A 17,611-nucleotide genomic window follows, 5' to 3' on the forward strand; every position below is an offset into this window, starting at 1 on the left:
TGTTACTTTATAATTATATTTTTGGTTTTCATTTTGTTTTATCTATACTTTACCTCTTTGTATTTAGACTAAAATTGTTGTTTTTATCATATACTTTATTATATTTTATCTTGTACTTTATTCAAAGCTATAGTTCAAATCTGTTGTTTATTTACTCAGGCCATCCGAGATGTAGGTGATATAGATGTATCCTCTGTGCTTCATAATGTAAATGGGGTCCACGGTGTTAAGGGTTCTAAAAGCACATATATCCAACACAAGCGTGATCCCCGCGGCTCCTGGTTACATGCAAAAGTCTTGTGAAGCGAATTGATCATTATTTGCTATGAACTAAAAGTCATTTACAAAACTATGAGCGGGATACAGCTACGCCCTGATCACACTTCCTCTGTCGCATAAATTACGCTTGCACGATCTCCATGGTGAACGGACACTGGTTTGTTTACATGGTAAGGGAGGACGCGTGTGCAGATGTTAAGATATGTCTCACATGACCTGAGGGTGAGTAAATAAACAACAAATCTGAATTCTAGGGTGAACTATCGCTTTAACGTTATACTTTATTTAAACTCATATTTTTTTATTTAACCAGTCTATTGAGAGTTGGCCACACTTTATTTCATTGCAAGTTGTACACTTAAATAACTAATGACTATGACTAAGTCTTCAAGTTATGTTTTAATGTTGCGCAAATTGACATTTTTCTAGATATTTTGCTGCCTAACAAATTTAAAGCAAGTATGTCTGTATAAATGTGTAAATCTTCAATCTCATTGTGTTGCATTCACAAAGTCATTTCAGAGAGAGACATCCAGAAAGACGCTATGTTTTAGTTTTCACCTCTCATTGGGCTCCCTGCTGTCCTGCAGGGTCAGTGGGGCAGGAGACTCGGGACACTGCAGTGTCTCAGGACCTTCAGATGAGGGCGTATCGGTGGCGCCCCCTGCTGATGAACCCTCTCCCACCTGCTGCTCTTCAGTTAGAGGGTGTTCCAGCATCCAGCTGGCCAGAACCTCGATGGTGCGAGAGTCCACCTCGCCCGTGACCCCTGGGGAGAGAGGTCACAGATCAACACACTACCACTACCAAGAAAATGATACAATAAATATTCTTATATTACTCTTGACTTTATTTAGCTTAATTGTGAATAACATCAATAACACAAATAGACTTCATGCAGTGCTCCACTAATATTTCAAAAACAGGGTGAATTAAAGGGATAGTTCACCCAAAAATGAAAATTCTGTGGCGAATTACCCTTAAGTTGTTCCAAACCTGTATATATATCTTTGTTCGGTTGAACACCAAGAAAGATATTTGGAAAAAATTTAGCAACTGACATTTCTGAGGCACCATTGACTACCATATAAAATATTGTGTATTTTTCTTTGTTCTGTAAACCACAAAAATAAGATATTTTGAAGAATTTAGGAAAACAAACAGTTCTAGGGCACCTTTGACTACCATTTTTTGGCTACCTCAGTTGCTAACAATCTTCTTAATATCTTTCTTTGTGTTCAACAGAACAAAGAAATGTATACAGGTTTGGAACAGCTCGAGGTTGAGTAATTCATGACCGAATTTTCATTTTTGGGTGGAGTATCCCTTTAAAATTAGGGGCTTAGATGGGACTTTTAAGTGCATTTAGTGCAATAACAGCATACTCGGATGACAAAAAACTGAGACAAGACCTATTATTGATATTTCTGAATTGGCATCATTAAACAGCAGCTGTCTGTTTCCCAAGTATTACAGCAGTTTTACTGTAAAAAGCACATCACGATGGTCTTCTTGTAAGCACTTAGTACCTGCTGCCTCCATGGCTCTGTAGATGTGTCTCATTGAAAAGCCCATTTCAAGTAACCGAACAGGGACAAACATTTGGGGCTGTTCTAAGGGACAGAAATAAAAAGGTTAAACGTGTGTCTGGGCTGGACTTATTTCTGTGGTTGTTTAAGAAAACATGATTCTTATTCTGTAATTTATGATTTATGAAAGATGCAGCACAAGGTTAAGCCTGAAGTGCTACTGTATACAACACAGGTAAGTAAAGTTGTAATGAAATTACACATTGGACTCTCTTTTTCTTTTCTTTTCTCTTTTTTTGGTCTTTTTTGTTACTTTAGTCTTTTTTGGTATTTAAAAAGTTACACGGAGACCACATAAACAAATCTAGAACATTGTTTATATCTACCTCACAATAGATAGAAAGGTTTAGCAAAAACACATTATTACTGTACATAAAATGAATAAGAAATATGTAACATTCTGTTCTTTGTTGAGGGTCTTGTTTATTCTGTCAGAGCGTTACACTAACTATATATTTTTTTAATGAAAACTTTGTATTAAAACTATTAAAAATAAATGTATACATCTTATTTTATATATAAGCAAATGTAATTATTTGCGAGTTTCAAGATGCCATTCAATAGGGTGTGAAATTCCAGAAAGAAAAATACAATTTCTTGCATTCAGTTATATGACAAACCAAAATAATCAAACATGCAAAACATGCACTGACTGCATTCTTTTTCTATACAGTGAAAGTGAATGGTGACTAAAGCTGTCAAATTTCATTTTGGGTGACCTGTGCCTTTAAGAATTAGTTAAACTCAAATCTCTATGCTTTTCTCTGTTGGTTAGTCTTACCCACGGGCGTCCTGGTCTGGCCGCAGGGCTCGAGGAAGCTGGTTTGCTGCTCAGTAAACCCCTCACAGGATGCTGAGCTAGTCAGGCTGAGCCCGGGGGGCAGAACTGGACTGTGGACAAGACCTGCCAATGTGGGAAAACGGGCCAGAACCATCCGCCTAGAAGAGCCCAGCCACACACACCCACACACAGAAACAGAAAAACTGCTAGCACCCAGAGCATTTGATGTGGGTTTTCATAGCGTTTTATCAGCATGTGTTATACTGACTATCTAGTCTTTAAGCCATGCTTAGATTTAGACAGTTACACACACAGCCACAGCTGTACACACACACACACACACACACACACACTCACCTGTGTTCTCACTCGTGCTCTGAGTGACCTGTGTGTGAGTGTTTGTCTCATTTGACAGCGATCTGGAGCAACAACATCCACATAAGAAGGATGCTACCTAGTGCTAAAGTCACTATTTAATGCATTCATTTTCTCAAAATTTTACGGAGAAAGTTAAATGATCTGTTTCATTCGTGTATGTTCTACATTGAAACCACACACAGAATAAATCTGATCAGAAACTCACTGCAGCAGGTTGATGGGCAGGAAAGGGTTAAAGTTGTCCAGGCCGTCAGCGTGCAGGGCTGTAAGAAGGGAGGCTGTGAGGTCATTGGTGGAGGGGGAAGCTGATTGGCCGAATATGGCGGTTCCCTCAGAACCGTTGCTGTACAGTGAGACTGAACTGGATGATTTGGACACGGGCTGTGATGAAGAATTACCTGCAGAATCTAAACACACACACGAAACAGTTTAAATCACACATTAACCTATCAACAGCAATCATGCCGTGCATTACTTAACAATAATGACAACTGTTGATTGAGTTACAGCCGCGGAAAAAATGAAGAGACCATTTCAAAATCATTTTTAGCTTTTCTGAATTTACTATTTATAGGTATGTGTTTAGGTAAAATTATCATTTTTGTTTCATTCTGTGAACTACAAACAATATTTCTTCCAAATGTAAAATAAAAATATTGTTTCTATTTGCATTTTTTTTGCAGAAAATGAAAACTGGAGAAACAGGTCAAAATAACAGAAAAGATGCTCTGTATTTTTTCAGACCTCAAATACTGAAAAGAAAACAAGTTCATATTCACTTTTAAGCAATACAACAGTCATATTTGTCCATGTATTTAGAAAAAGTTTTAAAAAAAATTTATGTGATAATCTTGATTTTTTATCACAGTTTTCATGTCTCTTGTCATGCTGCGAGTCTTTCACATTGCTACTGTATGACTTTGATTTTGTTGAAATTCAACATACACTGGACTGGAATGGCCACAATACATGTAGAAATGCTGATGAAATTAAAATTTAGAGTGGACTCTTAATGTTTTACGCGTCTGTATTTGAGATGTTTTATGCTGAAAGCTGCAATCCATAACTTTTGCCCTCACCAACTGTGTTTTAAATTATGAATCAATTAATAAATAGGGGTGGAACAATATATTGTGGCACAATATACAGTATCATGCAACATAAAATAATTATGATATGTATTGTAGAACTGTGGCGATTTGTTTTTCTAAAACGGCGATTTGTTTTTCATTTTGTGCTTTTAATGCTTACCTTTAAATTTGTATAAATTAAGATAGAAAAGGTTCAATTAAACTTTGTCTGTAGTAAATTCTATAACAAATTGTGTGCACAACAAAATTTTATTGAAAATTGTTAATGATAACTAAGTAAATCTGTTGTTTAAATATCAGTTCATTTAATCGTTTTAAATTTTGTTCAAAATACTGGGATACTATTATATCCAATCCAGTATCATGTATGGTATCAAACGTTAAGATTTTAATAAATGTTAAAATTTGAAAGTTAAAAACTTTAATATATTTTTTATTATTTTTAATAAAAAATCATGCAGTATTTAAAGAAAACGTTCTAGTGAATGTGGCTTCATAAAACATCAAACTTTTATCTCTAAAGATCAAAGAAAACATTGTTTTCAATAAAATGTCTTTTTAAACATTTCATAACTTTTGCATTGAATACAGCAAGTATCAACATATTAAATACACACTGGATTCTAGCTCAGTAAAAAACAAGGTACAAACCTTTGTGTTCCTTGTTTCCATCCTCCTGCAGTCTGCTCAGCGCTCCTTTAAAGATGATGATCTGAGCCCTTTCCAGATCTGACAAAGCCACGGCCTGTTTGATCGGACAGGGTCTGACCGCCCACTTCACCATGCTCCGTACCACAAACTGCAGCACGGAGCGCAGCTCTGCATTTTCCTCCCCGTCGGCAGAAGTCCTCGCTGGATCAGGACTAGTTATGTTGGCCCCCGCTTCCGATTTGGGAACCAGGAGAAGGTCGGAGAATTTCCCGCAGCTCAGAATGACAGCCAGAGACTTCAGCGCCCCCAGCAGGAGGTAGGAAATGCGTATGGCACGTAGTTCCAGAGCAAAGAAGTCTGCACGGGGTTGAAGTGCAAGTATCGGTGGACAGGGGGCGCCACCGCACTCTTCATTCGATTGCTTCAGAGATCTGAACGCATCATCTGGGGTGTCCTCTTTCCTCTCCCCGTCCACAGAGCAGGCCATTCCATCTTCGTCCATCATGATGCGAGCTATGTCCTCGTCCAGCCGTCTCTCCAGCTCGCTGCGCGGTCCGCCCTCTGAGCTGATTCTATTCCGGGGCAATCCGGATGTCCCGGACATTCCGGGTGGCGGCTCTTGCTCTTCTAAGATGCCGGTCATCAGGATGAGGTCAAAGAGCACGGACGGTTTGAGGCCGCAGCAGCGGGACATGTCCAACTGGGGGACGTCGCACGGTTCCAGCGAGGAGAGAGGAGTGTCGCTAGGTGACCAAGAATTCAGGAAGCTTTGGGTTAGTGGGACCCACAGCAGGTCACAAGCAGTATGAAGATGAAGAGGTGAAACACAGGGAAAAGATAGAAAAAGGGTGGAAAGGATATAATGATTAGAAAAAAACAAAGAGGACAAAAGACAAATACAAGACAAGGGAAGTGATATTGAAAAAAAAAGAAACAGACATGCAACTGGCAAAAAGAACAAGACAGATATAACACACATACAACAATTACAATGACGTCTGTACACAGATAATGACAATGATGGTAAACATCCCATCAATAACATTCCAAGGAGAATGTGAGTCCTCATGTGCTTACCTCACGGTAAAATCCGTCTCTTCCCACTGTAGTTTAGCCAGTGGGCTTCCCTCTTTCAATACCCCGAGAAGAGTTGCCCGTCGCCCGCTGGGTTTGTGCCGACAAATCCCTCCGGCGCGGAGACCGCTGTCCACCCCTCCGATGAGGGCCATGACAGGCCAGACCTCCGTGCACAGGACGTTCAGCTGGGCGTCAGAGAGACCCGCTGGACCGGAGAGGTGGTCTGTAGATGTCCCCACATCAGCCCAAATAGAGCCCCTCTCTCTGTTCACCTCACATTTATCATCCGATTCATTGCTGGTAGAGCCTGGTGTCAAAACAGAATTCATCATCTTGAAAAGTCATTAAAGTGATCTGATGAAAGACTTTGAAAGCATTGGAATCCATAAAACTCCTTTCTCATTCTTCACTTTTTATAAATGTTAGACTTCAGATAACAAAAATCTTTTAATGACTTTTATCGCTGTATGTGAATCATATTGAAATTATGTTAATTATAGACCAGTAACCACTCATCATCTTGTTACAACTCTTAACCAACTTCTCCCACTTCTTCATTGTGATGTCATTTAAAATAACCAAAAATATAGTCATTCTATTTAAAGAGACAGTTCACCCAAAAATGAAAATTCTGTCATCATTTACTCACCTTCGAGTTGTTACAAATCTGTGTACATTTACAAACCCGATTCCAAAAAAGTTGGGACACTGTACAAATTGTGAATAAAAAAGGAATGCAATAATTTACGAATCTCATAAACTTATATTTTATTCACAATAGAATATAGATAACATATCAAATGTTGAAAGTGAGACATTTTGAAATGTCATGCCAAATATTGGCTCATTTTGGATTTCATGAGAGCTACACATTCCAAAAAAGTTGGGACAGGTAGCAATAAGAGGCCGGAAAAGTTAAATGTACATATAAGGAACAGCTGGAGGACCAATTTGCAACTTATTAGGTCAATTGGCAACATGATTGGGTATAAAAAGAGCCTCTCAGAGTGGCAGTGTCTCTCAGAAGTCAAGATGGGCAGAGGATCACCAATTCCCCCAATGCTGCGGCGAAAAATAGTGGAGCAATATCAGAAAGGAGTTTCTCAGAGAAAAATTGCAAAGAGTTTGAAGTTATCATCATCTACAGTGCATAATATCATCCAAAGATTCAGAGAATCTGGAACAATCTCTGTGCGTAAGGGTCAAGGCCGGAAAACCATACTGGATGCCCGTGATCTTCGGGCCCTTAGACGGCACTGCATCACATACAGGAATGCTACTGTAATGGAAATCACAACATGGGCTCAGGAATACTTCCAGAAAACATTGTCGGTGAACACAATCCACCGTGCCATTCGCCGTTGCCGGCTAAAACTCTATAGGTCAAAAAAGAAGCCATATCTAAACATGATCCAGAAGCGCAGGCGTTTTCTCTGGGCCAAGGCTCATTTAAAATGGACTGTGGCAAAGTGGAAAACTGTTCTGTGGTCAGACGAATCAAAATTTGAAGTTCTTTTTGGAAAACTGGGACGCCATGTCATCCGGACTAAAGAGGACAAGGACAACCCAAGTTGTTATCAGCGCTCAGTTCAGAAGCCTGCATCTCTGATGGTATGGGGTTGCATGAGTGCGTGTGGCATGGGCAGCTTACACATCTGGAAAGGCACCATCAATGCTGAAAGGTATATCCAAGTTCTAGAACAACATATGCTCCCATCCAGACGTCGTCTCTTTCAGGGAAGACCTTGCATTTTCCAACATGACAATGCCAGACCACATACTGCATCAATTACAACATCATGGCTGCGTAGAAGAAGGATCCGGGTACTGAAATGGCCAGCCTGCAGTCCAGATCTTTCACCCATAGAAAACATTTGGCGCATCATAAAGAGGAAGATGCGACAAAGAAGACCTAAGACAGTCGAGCAACTAGAAGCCTGTATTAGACAAGAATGGGACAACATTCCTATTCCTAAACTTGAGCAACTTGTCTCCTCAGTCCCCAGACGTTTGCAGACTGTTATAAAAAGAAGAGGGGATGCCACACAGTGGTAAACATGGCCTTGTCCCAATGTGTTGATGCCATGAAATTTAAAATCAACTTATTTTTCCCTTAAAATGATACATTCTCTCAGTTTAAACATTTGATATGTCATCTATGTTGTATTCTGAATAAAATATTGAAATTTGAAACTTCCACATCATTGCATTCTGTTTTTATTCACAATTTGTACAGTGTCCCAACTTTTTTGGAATCGGGCTTGTATTTGTTCTGATGAACACGGAGAAAGATATTTGGAAGAATGCTTATAACCAAACAGATCTCGCCCCCCCCATTGACTCCCATCGTAGGAAAAATTACTTTACAGGGTTTTTCCTGCATAGAGAAATTGGAGGCGGCCGCCTCCGTCAAATGTCGTGCCGCCTCGGGCTCTCGCCAAAATTATGTCGGGTGTCTTCACAAGAAATGCTGCGTGCATTTAACAGACTGTCATTTGTAACTGCAGTTGCGACATTACGCCACAGTAGAGGCGCTGTTTCGTTATCAGCACACTGAGGCGCTAAAAAGAGTTGCAGTCAAGAGCTAGCTGTGTTTCACGGCTGTTTGTTTTGCATCCAAGTACGTTTAATTTCTTAAAATGTCTAAAATTAACATGCCGTCCATCATTGTAATGTCTTCAGCTGTGCAGTTGGATCGTTGAATCAGCGTATACTGTACACAGCGAGTTCGCCAGTACGAACGCACATTGCGTTCAGAACGACTCGCACACGAATGACTCATTTGAACCGATTCATTTAAACTATTGAACTTTTCAGTCACTAACAAATATAAGAGATCCTTGAATCATTTAAAGTGAACCACAGAGAATGCAAGATGTGAATGAGCTTTGCTCATTTAGTAAGACCGGCTAATTCAGTTGGCTATTGTGGGCTGAAAAGTTAGTTGAAAATGATAGAAAAGCTTTATTTGATTAAAAAAAACATTTCTGGTTGGTTGAATAAAACTTAATATTTTTAATAGTTTTATATAACTTATTTGTCATTTTCATCTAATTTTATTAGAACTTTTAATATGTCAAAGTCACTTTGGTTAAGCCATTTAAAGGTACGTGTGTGTGTTTGTGTGTGTACAAGATCAGGATGGCACCACCTCCGCCTCATTTTGAGACAGGAAAAACCCTGCTTTATCATTTTTTTTGTTCCGTTGAACACAAAAGACGATATTTTGAAGAATGTAGGACAGCGAACAGTTCTGGGGAACTTTTGACTACCATTGTATTTTTTCCTACTATGGGAGTCAATGGTGGCCAAGAACTCTTTAGTTAGGCTACAAGCATTCTTCCAAAAATGACAGAATTGTTATTATTATTGATGCTTTTATCCAAAGTGACTCACATTGCATTGTATTATACATGTGTTTCTGACTATGTGCAATCCCCTGGGATCGAACCCATGACCTTGGCATTGCTAGTGCCATGCTCTAACCACGGAGCCTAACCACGGAGAACTATCTGTGTTCATCCGAAGAAAGAAATTTATACAGATTTGGAACAACTCGAAGGCGAGTAAATGATGAAACAAAAATAAAACAAAATCATCAGTCAACTGACCGATCTTGCGGTGCGCTCCCTCCCTCATGAGTGGATGGATCAGTTGTAGCTTGTTCAACATGTGCTGGTTGATATGATGATCCCATTCGTCATTGCCAAACAGTCGTCTCAGCAGCTGAACGGTGGACTCCAGCAGGACCGTCGCCCGCGGGCTGCACAAGGGCTCACCTGGCAGAAGATCGCTTGGCATCCCACGCATCTGCAGGTCACACAGCGCCACCTAAAGGCCAGACGGAGAACATATGTGCATGAACCATTTGAAAAAGATTGTGATTTAGCTATTGGTGTGTTGAATTCAGAGATCCCAACCTTTTCTCCAGGGTTGCTGCTGTAGAATAAAACACAGGGATAGAGTTCTGTGGCGTCTACACCTTCAAAAGCCAACTTGGGTTCCTATTCAGCCCCCCACAGAGAAACACATTTAACACCTTGATTAGTCCGATCATAGATTTCCATTCAAAAGACTCAATATTACAAAATTCAACACTTGCCCTGTTGTTTTTGGCAAAGGAGATGGTTCTAGCCTCCATGTCTAAAATGCAGGTGATGGTATCGCCCTGGGTGAATGAGGGCAGGGCTCGGCCCAGTTCTCCACTGTGATACAGGCTTCCGCTGTACGCCCGGTACAACCACATGTCTGTGGTGGTCCGATGGTTGTAGTCGCGGATGGGCCAGCGGGACACTCCGATACACGTCCCCTCATTCCCCCTGTTCTCTTTAGTGATATAGAACTGTTGGAGACAGAAGATGACAGAGGTCAATTCCAGATGTATACAAAGATAGAAGTTGTGTAAAAGGGATACTTCACCCAAAAATGAAAATTCTGTCATCATTTACTCACCTTTAGATTGTTCCAAACCTGTATACATTTCTTTGTTTTGCTGAACACACAAGAAGAAATTTGGAAGAATGTCAGATCTCACCCACCATTTACTGCCATAGTAGGGAAAATAAATACTATGGGAGTCAATGGGGGGTGAGATTTGACAATCTTCCAGATAACTTCCTGTGTGTTCAGCAGAATAAAGCCATTTATACAGGTTTGGAACCATCTATGGGTGAGTAAATGATGAACTCACACTCGGGTTGTTTCCAACTTGTATAAATTTCTTTGTTCCCATGAACACAGAACATTTTTTTTGGAAGAATGTTAGCAATTTCCAGTTCTTGGACATCATACACTACCGTAGTAGGAAAAAATATTGTATTTTTTTGTTTTGTTTAACACAAAATTAGATATTTTGAAGAATTTAGGAAAAGAAACAGTTCTGGGGCACCTTTGACTATATGGTAGTCAACGATGTCCCGGAACTGAAAATTACTAACATTCTTCCAAATATCGTTCTCTGTGTTCATCAGAACAAAGTAATTTATACAGGTATGAAGTTAAATGAGGGCGAGTAATTGTTGACAGAATTTTCATTTTTGTGTGAACCATCCCCTTAATTGTCATAGATCAAAGAGAGGGATTAAAAAAGGGTCATATAAACTTAACGTTTTGACTGTTTTTGGTTTTGTCATAGGAAACGTTTTTTTTATTTTGTACCTTCCAGATAAAGCATCCTGATGTAATTGCAGTGGTGGCCAGACCGTATCCTTTCCCGCCCGACCCGTGGGACAGTATATTCCCACTCTCCAGAGAACAACAAATCAGCTTGTGAGGATCAAAGGAGAAATCACCAATCGGAATACACTCATCCTCACTTCCGCCCTGTGGGGATACACACGAACACACAGAAGACAATATAAACTGTGATTGAAGTGAATATGAATATAAAGTTATGATGGATAGAGATGCGTTTATTTACCTTATTTGAGATCTCTGAAGCTTTTTCTTCATGTTTTCTCAAGGCTACGGGTTCTTCCCACATGTATGTGGATAAAAGGCTAAACAACTGATCCACAATCTAAAAGAAAACAGAAAATGGAATTTAAATATCAGATTTTTTATATACGATCAAAATTATTTTCAATAACAATATTACAACAATAACTATTGGATTTAAGAAATAAAGCACTTCCAAACTCACTTGTTTCATCATTGTGGGGTCTGAACAAGTCGGCAGCAGAGTTTCTAGAATATGGAAGGCCAGCAGTTTTGTCCGCAGGTTGTGGAAACGTGGATTTCCTGAGTTACACTTATAAGAGATGATGTTCATCAGCGGATCGATCCACTTCACAAACGCTGAGGCTCTTTTGGCGACCCTTAGCGACAAAATGCGTCTTAGGAAGACCAGAAAGTCAGCGAGCTGGGATTCCACAACCCTGCTGCTACGACCTACATCTAAAGAAAATATTATATATATATCACTAAACTCAATAACTCATTAAACAGACATACAAACACCACAGTTAAAACTACACTCTTGATCAGATCTTGTCTGATGTTGAAATCTAAGTACTTACTCTCTTGTTTGGACATCTCCTCTTTCACATGCTCGGAAGACTCTCTTTCTGGCGCCTCCTGCTGGTGGACTGCATGTAACAGACCTTGTAACTGTTCGCTCATGACATCCATGAGAGCCTGGGACACCTCCAATGGCAAAACATCCTCACAGGAACTAGATGCGTCACACACACTTTTTTTATAGTATATCAGGGAATAATTGACTAAACAACCAAAAGGCAAACTCAGATTAAAGGGGTCATACGACACGGCTAAAACGAAGATTATTGCAATCAATGTGTATACACGATTTAAGGTTTAAAAACGCTGTATTTTCCACATACCGTGCATGTTTGTATCTCCTCTTTGCCCCGCCTCTCTGAAACGCGCAGATTTTTTTTACAAAGCTCATGGCTCTGAAAAGCGAGGTGTGCTATGATTGGCCAGTTAACCAGTGCGTAGTGATTGGTCGAATACTGCAAGCGTGTGAGGGAAATGTAACGCCTCTTACCATATTTGGAACATCAGGTTCCAAAGCAATTGTACTGACAGGTACGCCCACCTTACTTACGTATACATTTGGGCGGTCTTAGTCAAATCATACCACGAACTGACGTAGATTTGTGGGGGTGTGGCTACACGAGGCGTTTCAGGCAGGTCTGGGTGAGCATTCGCTTTTAGATAGAATGCATCTTTTGTTCCGACACTTTCATTTTTGCAATTTTACGTGTCTAATGCATGCATGAGCAACTTATAACACACCAAAGTCACAGAAAAACACGTATTCGCGCCATATGACCCCTTTAATGACAAGTCCATAATCTCACCTGGCAGCTATGGCAAATATCTGCAGGTGTCTGGCCGCAGCCAGCTTCACCGCTCCTCCCAGCTGCATGTGACCCGACATGGACGCGGCCAGCCAGCGCTGATTCACAAGCACACATGTGTTATCGGTCAACGTGGACAAAATGTCCAGGACGCCACATTTGATAATCACCACCAGATCCACAGGCTGATAGTGAAAGTTCAAAGCAAAGACCGTAGCTAACAGCAGGTGCTGACAAAAGCCTGGAATGAGACAGGCCACAAATACGTTAAATGCACGGTTCACCCAGCAAACTCAATGATTTTCTCACAACTCGAGATTCACATTATGTTATCATATCGTGTTGTTGTGGACCTGCAATCTTACTTGCCATATTAACAATCTTATTTCATTTGTTCTTTTTTACTACCGACAGTGAGAAATACCAAGCAATAAAGCCGAAAGTCAAAACACTCGCCACAAATGAGCGATAGAAAAGAACCAGTGGTCTANTATGTGTAGACACGGTGTTAGACACTGTGTTAGACACGAAATACAATCCTTGCAACCCTTTCTTATAAATGGCCCCTGTGTTTGCACTCCATGTCAATTTTGCATCAATGACCGTCCCCTATCTACTACTTCAATGCCTCACCATTGACAGTTATATGTTGGTGTGTATCACCTCCTGTTCTGAAATCAAATATAATTTATTTAGATCTAGGCTCCGTAAAAAGTGTTACCAACCTGCTTGTTCTCTCTCTAGCGCCACCTTTTGTCTAAGCACACGCACAAGCTGCTGGTACAGTGTGTGAGCCGCAGACTGCAGATCCCTCTGAACGCCTATAGGAGCCGATTGAGTCCCAGCCTACACATACAAACAAAGACCGACAAAAGAGCACACACAAAACACAAACAGTCATATGTCAGTATGTGCACAAGTTTAATTTAATGCATGTTTCATCATCTTGTTCAGGATTTCATTTACATGTAATTTGTGTATAAAACACATGGTCATTTACAAATAGTTAAATTGACATCAGTAAACCTAAGATCATTTTGCAACGAAATGGGAAAGAAAGAACTCCAAGCTATTTTAAAAACTAGCCAGACTCAAAAAAAAATTTTTCTTTAAAAATACTTACAGCCAGATTATAAATCTAAAATATTTAAAGTCCCAGTGAAATTGAAAATGACAATTCTTATTTTTTCATGAAATATTGCAGCGTTTACAGTAAATAGCTTATCAATGTGGGTCATTTTCTTTTTAAAATTCATGTACCCTCATAATCTTCAGTTAAAATCTGAAAATGCACTTCCGCCCTTAAATGACTATCCATCTCAAATGATGTAAATTAGACAGGTTGGGCGTAGCATCCGTTAACTCCGTTAACCAATCAATTCGCAGTGAAAAACGCAAGCCACGGCCAATAATTTTCTCCTTTGAAATTCCTTTTCACTCGGAAATGGGTCAGAATACGGAAGTAAAAACGATCGCAACTTCCGGTTCACGGGGACTTTAATGTTTATGGAATATATATAAAAGTTAGCAGGATCTAAAATCAATTCAATTTGCAAGACGTAAACAACACTGGTACAGAAGTACAAAATGACAGAATACAACCAACAGAATATTTAGAACTGAATCAATTGTAAACAAACATCTTGGAGAATGAAACACAAAGTGCTTCTGGGGTGGTGGGGTTTGTGTCTTGCATAATTGTCTACTCTATATAAATATATATATTTTCAGACTGTCTTACAGTGTAATGATGAATCTTGTTGTTGGGTGCAGTCAGACTGCCAGTGATTGGTGCTCCCAGACCAAAGCATCCCGAGAGGAACTGCAGCTGCACTGACTGCAGGAGGCCAGGGAATCGAGGGGGCGCTAGAGAGCACGTGTTCTTTTCTTCCATTTCTGACAGGAATGAGGAAATCTGACACAGCGCCTCTAAACGTACCTGAACACAGGATACCAAACATTGTATGTGACTCTACACCAACATTATTCTATAACTGATTTTATGAGCCATGGGTTTCCTACCTGGGCTCTTTGGTGTTGCTGTGCCATGGCAAGAGTGATGGCTTTTGGGTCGGCCTGCGCTCCTCCATCTTTGTCCACCAGAGCTGATGTCCGGAGGAGACTCCCACACAGAAAATGGAAGACATGTCCCAGTATAGGGGTGCCACTTCCACCAGGGCACACTATGGTAGTGGGGCTGATACACTGGCGCAGTCGCTCCCAGGCATCTTTCATGATGCCAAGAGAACACAGAGGCAGGCCTGCGGTGAAAGACACAGTTGATCAGTACAGGGAAGTATTACAGATATGTGAGACCAGACACGTGACAGATCGGATAAGTGAGATCAGACGTAAGATTAGATTTGAGAGATTAGACATGTGGGGAAAAAATATGTGAGATCAGACATGTGACATTTCAGGTACGTATGTGAGATCAGACATGTGACAGATCAGATATGTGAAATCAGATGTGAGATTCGATTTGAAACTTTAGACATGTGAGAGATTAGACATGTGGGATCAAAATATGTGAAATCAGATATGTGACAGACAAGACATGTGAGATCAGACACGTGACATTTCAGGCGGCCAGCCAGCGCTGATTCACAAGCACACATGTGTTATCGGTCAACGTGGACAAAATGTCCAGGACGCCACATTTGATAATCACCACCAGATCCACAGGCTGATAGTGAAAGTTCAAAGCAAAGACCGTAGCTAACAGCAGGTGCTGACAAAAGCCTGGAATGAGACAGGCCACAAATACGTTAAATGCACGGTTCACCCAGCAAACTCAATGATTTTCTCACAACTCGAGATTCACATTATGTTATCATATCGTGTTGTTGTGGACCTGCAATCTTACTTGCCATATTAACAATCTTATTTCATTTGTTCTTTTTTACTACCGACAGTGAGAAATACCAAGCAATAAAGCCGAAAGTCAAAACACTCGCCACAAATGAGCGATAGAAAAGAACCAGTGGTCTATATGTGTAGACACGGTGTTAGACACTGTGTTAGACACGAAATACAATCCTTGCAACCCTTTCTTATAAATGGCCCCTGTGTTTGCACTCCATGTCAATTTTGCATCAATGACCGTCCCCTATCTACTACTTCAATGCCTCACCATTGACAGTTATATGTTGGTGTGTATCACCTCCTGTTCTGAAATCAAATATAATTTATTTAGATCTAGGCTCCGTAAAAAGTGTTACCAACCTGCTTGTTCTCTCTCTAGCGCCACCTTTTGTCTAAGCACACGCACAAGCTGCTGGTACAGTGTGTGAGCCGCAGACTGCAGATCCCTCTGAACGCCTATAGGAGCCGATTGAGTCCCAGCCTACACATACAAACAAAGACCGACAAAAGAGCACACACAAAACACAAACAGTCATATGTCAGTATGTGCACAAGTTTAATTTAATGCATGTTTCATCATCTTGTTCAGGATTTCATTTACATGTAATTTGTGTATAAAACACATGGTCATTTACAAATAGTTAAATTGACATCAGTAAACCTAAGATCATTTTGCAACGAAATGGGAAAGAAAGAACTCCAAGCTATTTTAAAAACTAGCCAGACTCAAAAAAAAATTTTTCTTTAAAAATACTTACAGCCAGATTATAAATCTAAAATATTTAAAGTCCCAGTGAAATTGAAAATGACAATTCTTATTTTTTCATGAAATATTGCAGCGTTTACAGTAAATAGCTTATCAATGTGGGTCATTTTCTTTTTAAAATTCATGTACCCTCATAATCTTCAGTTAAAATCTGAAAATGCACTTCCGCCCTTAAATGACTATCCATCTCAAATGATGTAAATTAGACAGGTTGGGCGTAGCATCCGTTAACTCCGTTAACCAATCAATTCGCAGTGAAAAACGCAAGCCACGGCCAATAATTTTCTCCTTTGAAATTCCTTTTCACTCGGAAATGGGTCAGAATACGGAAGTAAAAACGATCGCAACTTCCGGTTCACGGGGACTTTAATGTTTATGGAATATATATAAAAGTTAGCAGGATCTAAAATCAATTCAATTTGCAAGACGTAAACAACACTGGTACAGAAGTACAAAATGACAGAATACAACCAACAGAATATTTAGAACTGAATCAATTGTAAACAAACATCTTGGAGAATGAAACACAAAGTGCTTCTGGGGTGGTGGGGTTTGTGTCTTGCATAATTGTCTACTCTATATAAATATATATATTTTCAGACTGTCTTACAGTGTAATGATGAATCTTGTTGTTGGGTGCAGTCAGACTGCCAGTGATTGGTGCTCCCAGACCAAAGCATCCCGAGAGGAACTGCAGCTGCACTGACTGCAGGAGGCCAGGGAATCGAGGGGGCGCTAGAGAGCACGTGTTCTTTTCTTCCATTTCTGACAGGAATGAGGAAATCTGACACAGCGCCTCTAAACGTACCTGAACACAGGATACCAAACATTGTATGTGACTCTACACCAACATTATTCTATAACTGATTTTATGAGCCATGGGTTTCCTACCTGGGCTCTTTGGTGTTGCTGTGCCATGGCAAGAGTGATGGCTTTTGGGTCGGCCTGCGCTCCTCCATCTTTGTCCACCAGAGCTGATGTCCGGAGGAGACTCCCACACAGAAAATGGAAGACATGTCCCAGTATAGGGGTGCCACTTCCACCAGGGCACACTATGGTAGTGGGGCTGATACACTGGCGCAGTCGCTCCCAGGCATCTTTCATGATGCCAAGAGAACACAGAGGCAGGCCTGCGGTGAAAGACACAGTTGATCAGTACAGGGAAGTATTACAGATATGTGAGACCAGACACGTGACAGATCGGATAAGTGAGATCAGACGTAAGATTAGATTTGAGAGATTAGACATGTGGGGAAAAAATATGTGAGATCAGACATGTGACATTTCAGGTACGTATGTGAGATCAGACA

General features: G+C 40.3%; 1 protein-coding gene across 1 annotated transcript in view; it reads right to left on the reverse strand.

Moving 5' to 3' along the window:
* LOC130569769 (probable E3 ubiquitin-protein ligase HERC1) overlaps nucleotides 1-17,611 on the reverse strand; it is a 59,846-nt gene that overhangs the window by 20,403 nt on the left and 21,832 nt on the right. The window contains exons 26-42 of the mRNA XM_057359615.1: nucleotides 17,193-17,431; nucleotides 16,912-17,109; nucleotides 15,896-16,016; nucleotides 12,671-12,911; nucleotides 11,864-12,018; nucleotides 11,488-11,741; nucleotides 11,266-11,364; nucleotides 11,004-11,168; nucleotides 9,949-10,188; nucleotides 9,767-9,850; nucleotides 9,458-9,677; nucleotides 5,847-6,153; nucleotides 4,770-5,536; nucleotides 3,233-3,434; nucleotides 2,650-2,807; nucleotides 1,809-1,892; nucleotides 841-1,048 (exon numbers count right to left, since the gene is read on the reverse strand). Coding sequence (XP_057215598.1) covers nucleotides 841-1,048; nucleotides 1,809-1,892; nucleotides 2,650-2,807; nucleotides 3,233-3,434; nucleotides 4,770-5,536; nucleotides 5,847-6,153; nucleotides 9,458-9,677; nucleotides 9,767-9,850; nucleotides 9,949-10,188; nucleotides 11,004-11,168; nucleotides 11,266-11,364; nucleotides 11,488-11,741; nucleotides 11,864-12,018; nucleotides 12,671-12,911; nucleotides 15,896-16,016; nucleotides 16,912-17,109; nucleotides 17,193-17,431 — 3,742 coding nt within the window. The remainder of the gene's footprint in view (nucleotides 1-840; nucleotides 1,049-1,808; nucleotides 1,893-2,649; nucleotides 2,808-3,232; nucleotides 3,435-4,769; nucleotides 5,537-5,846; nucleotides 6,154-9,457; nucleotides 9,678-9,766; nucleotides 9,851-9,948; nucleotides 10,189-11,003; nucleotides 11,169-11,265; nucleotides 11,365-11,487; nucleotides 11,742-11,863; nucleotides 12,019-12,670; nucleotides 12,912-15,895; nucleotides 16,017-16,911; nucleotides 17,110-17,192; nucleotides 17,432-17,611) is intronic.

This window comes from Triplophysa rosa, linkage group LG19 (genome assembly GCF_024868665.1).
Source record: "Triplophysa rosa linkage group LG19, Trosa_1v2, whole genome shotgun sequence".
NCBI lineage: Eukaryota > Metazoa > Chordata > Actinopteri > Cypriniformes > Nemacheilidae > Triplophysa > Triplophysa rosa.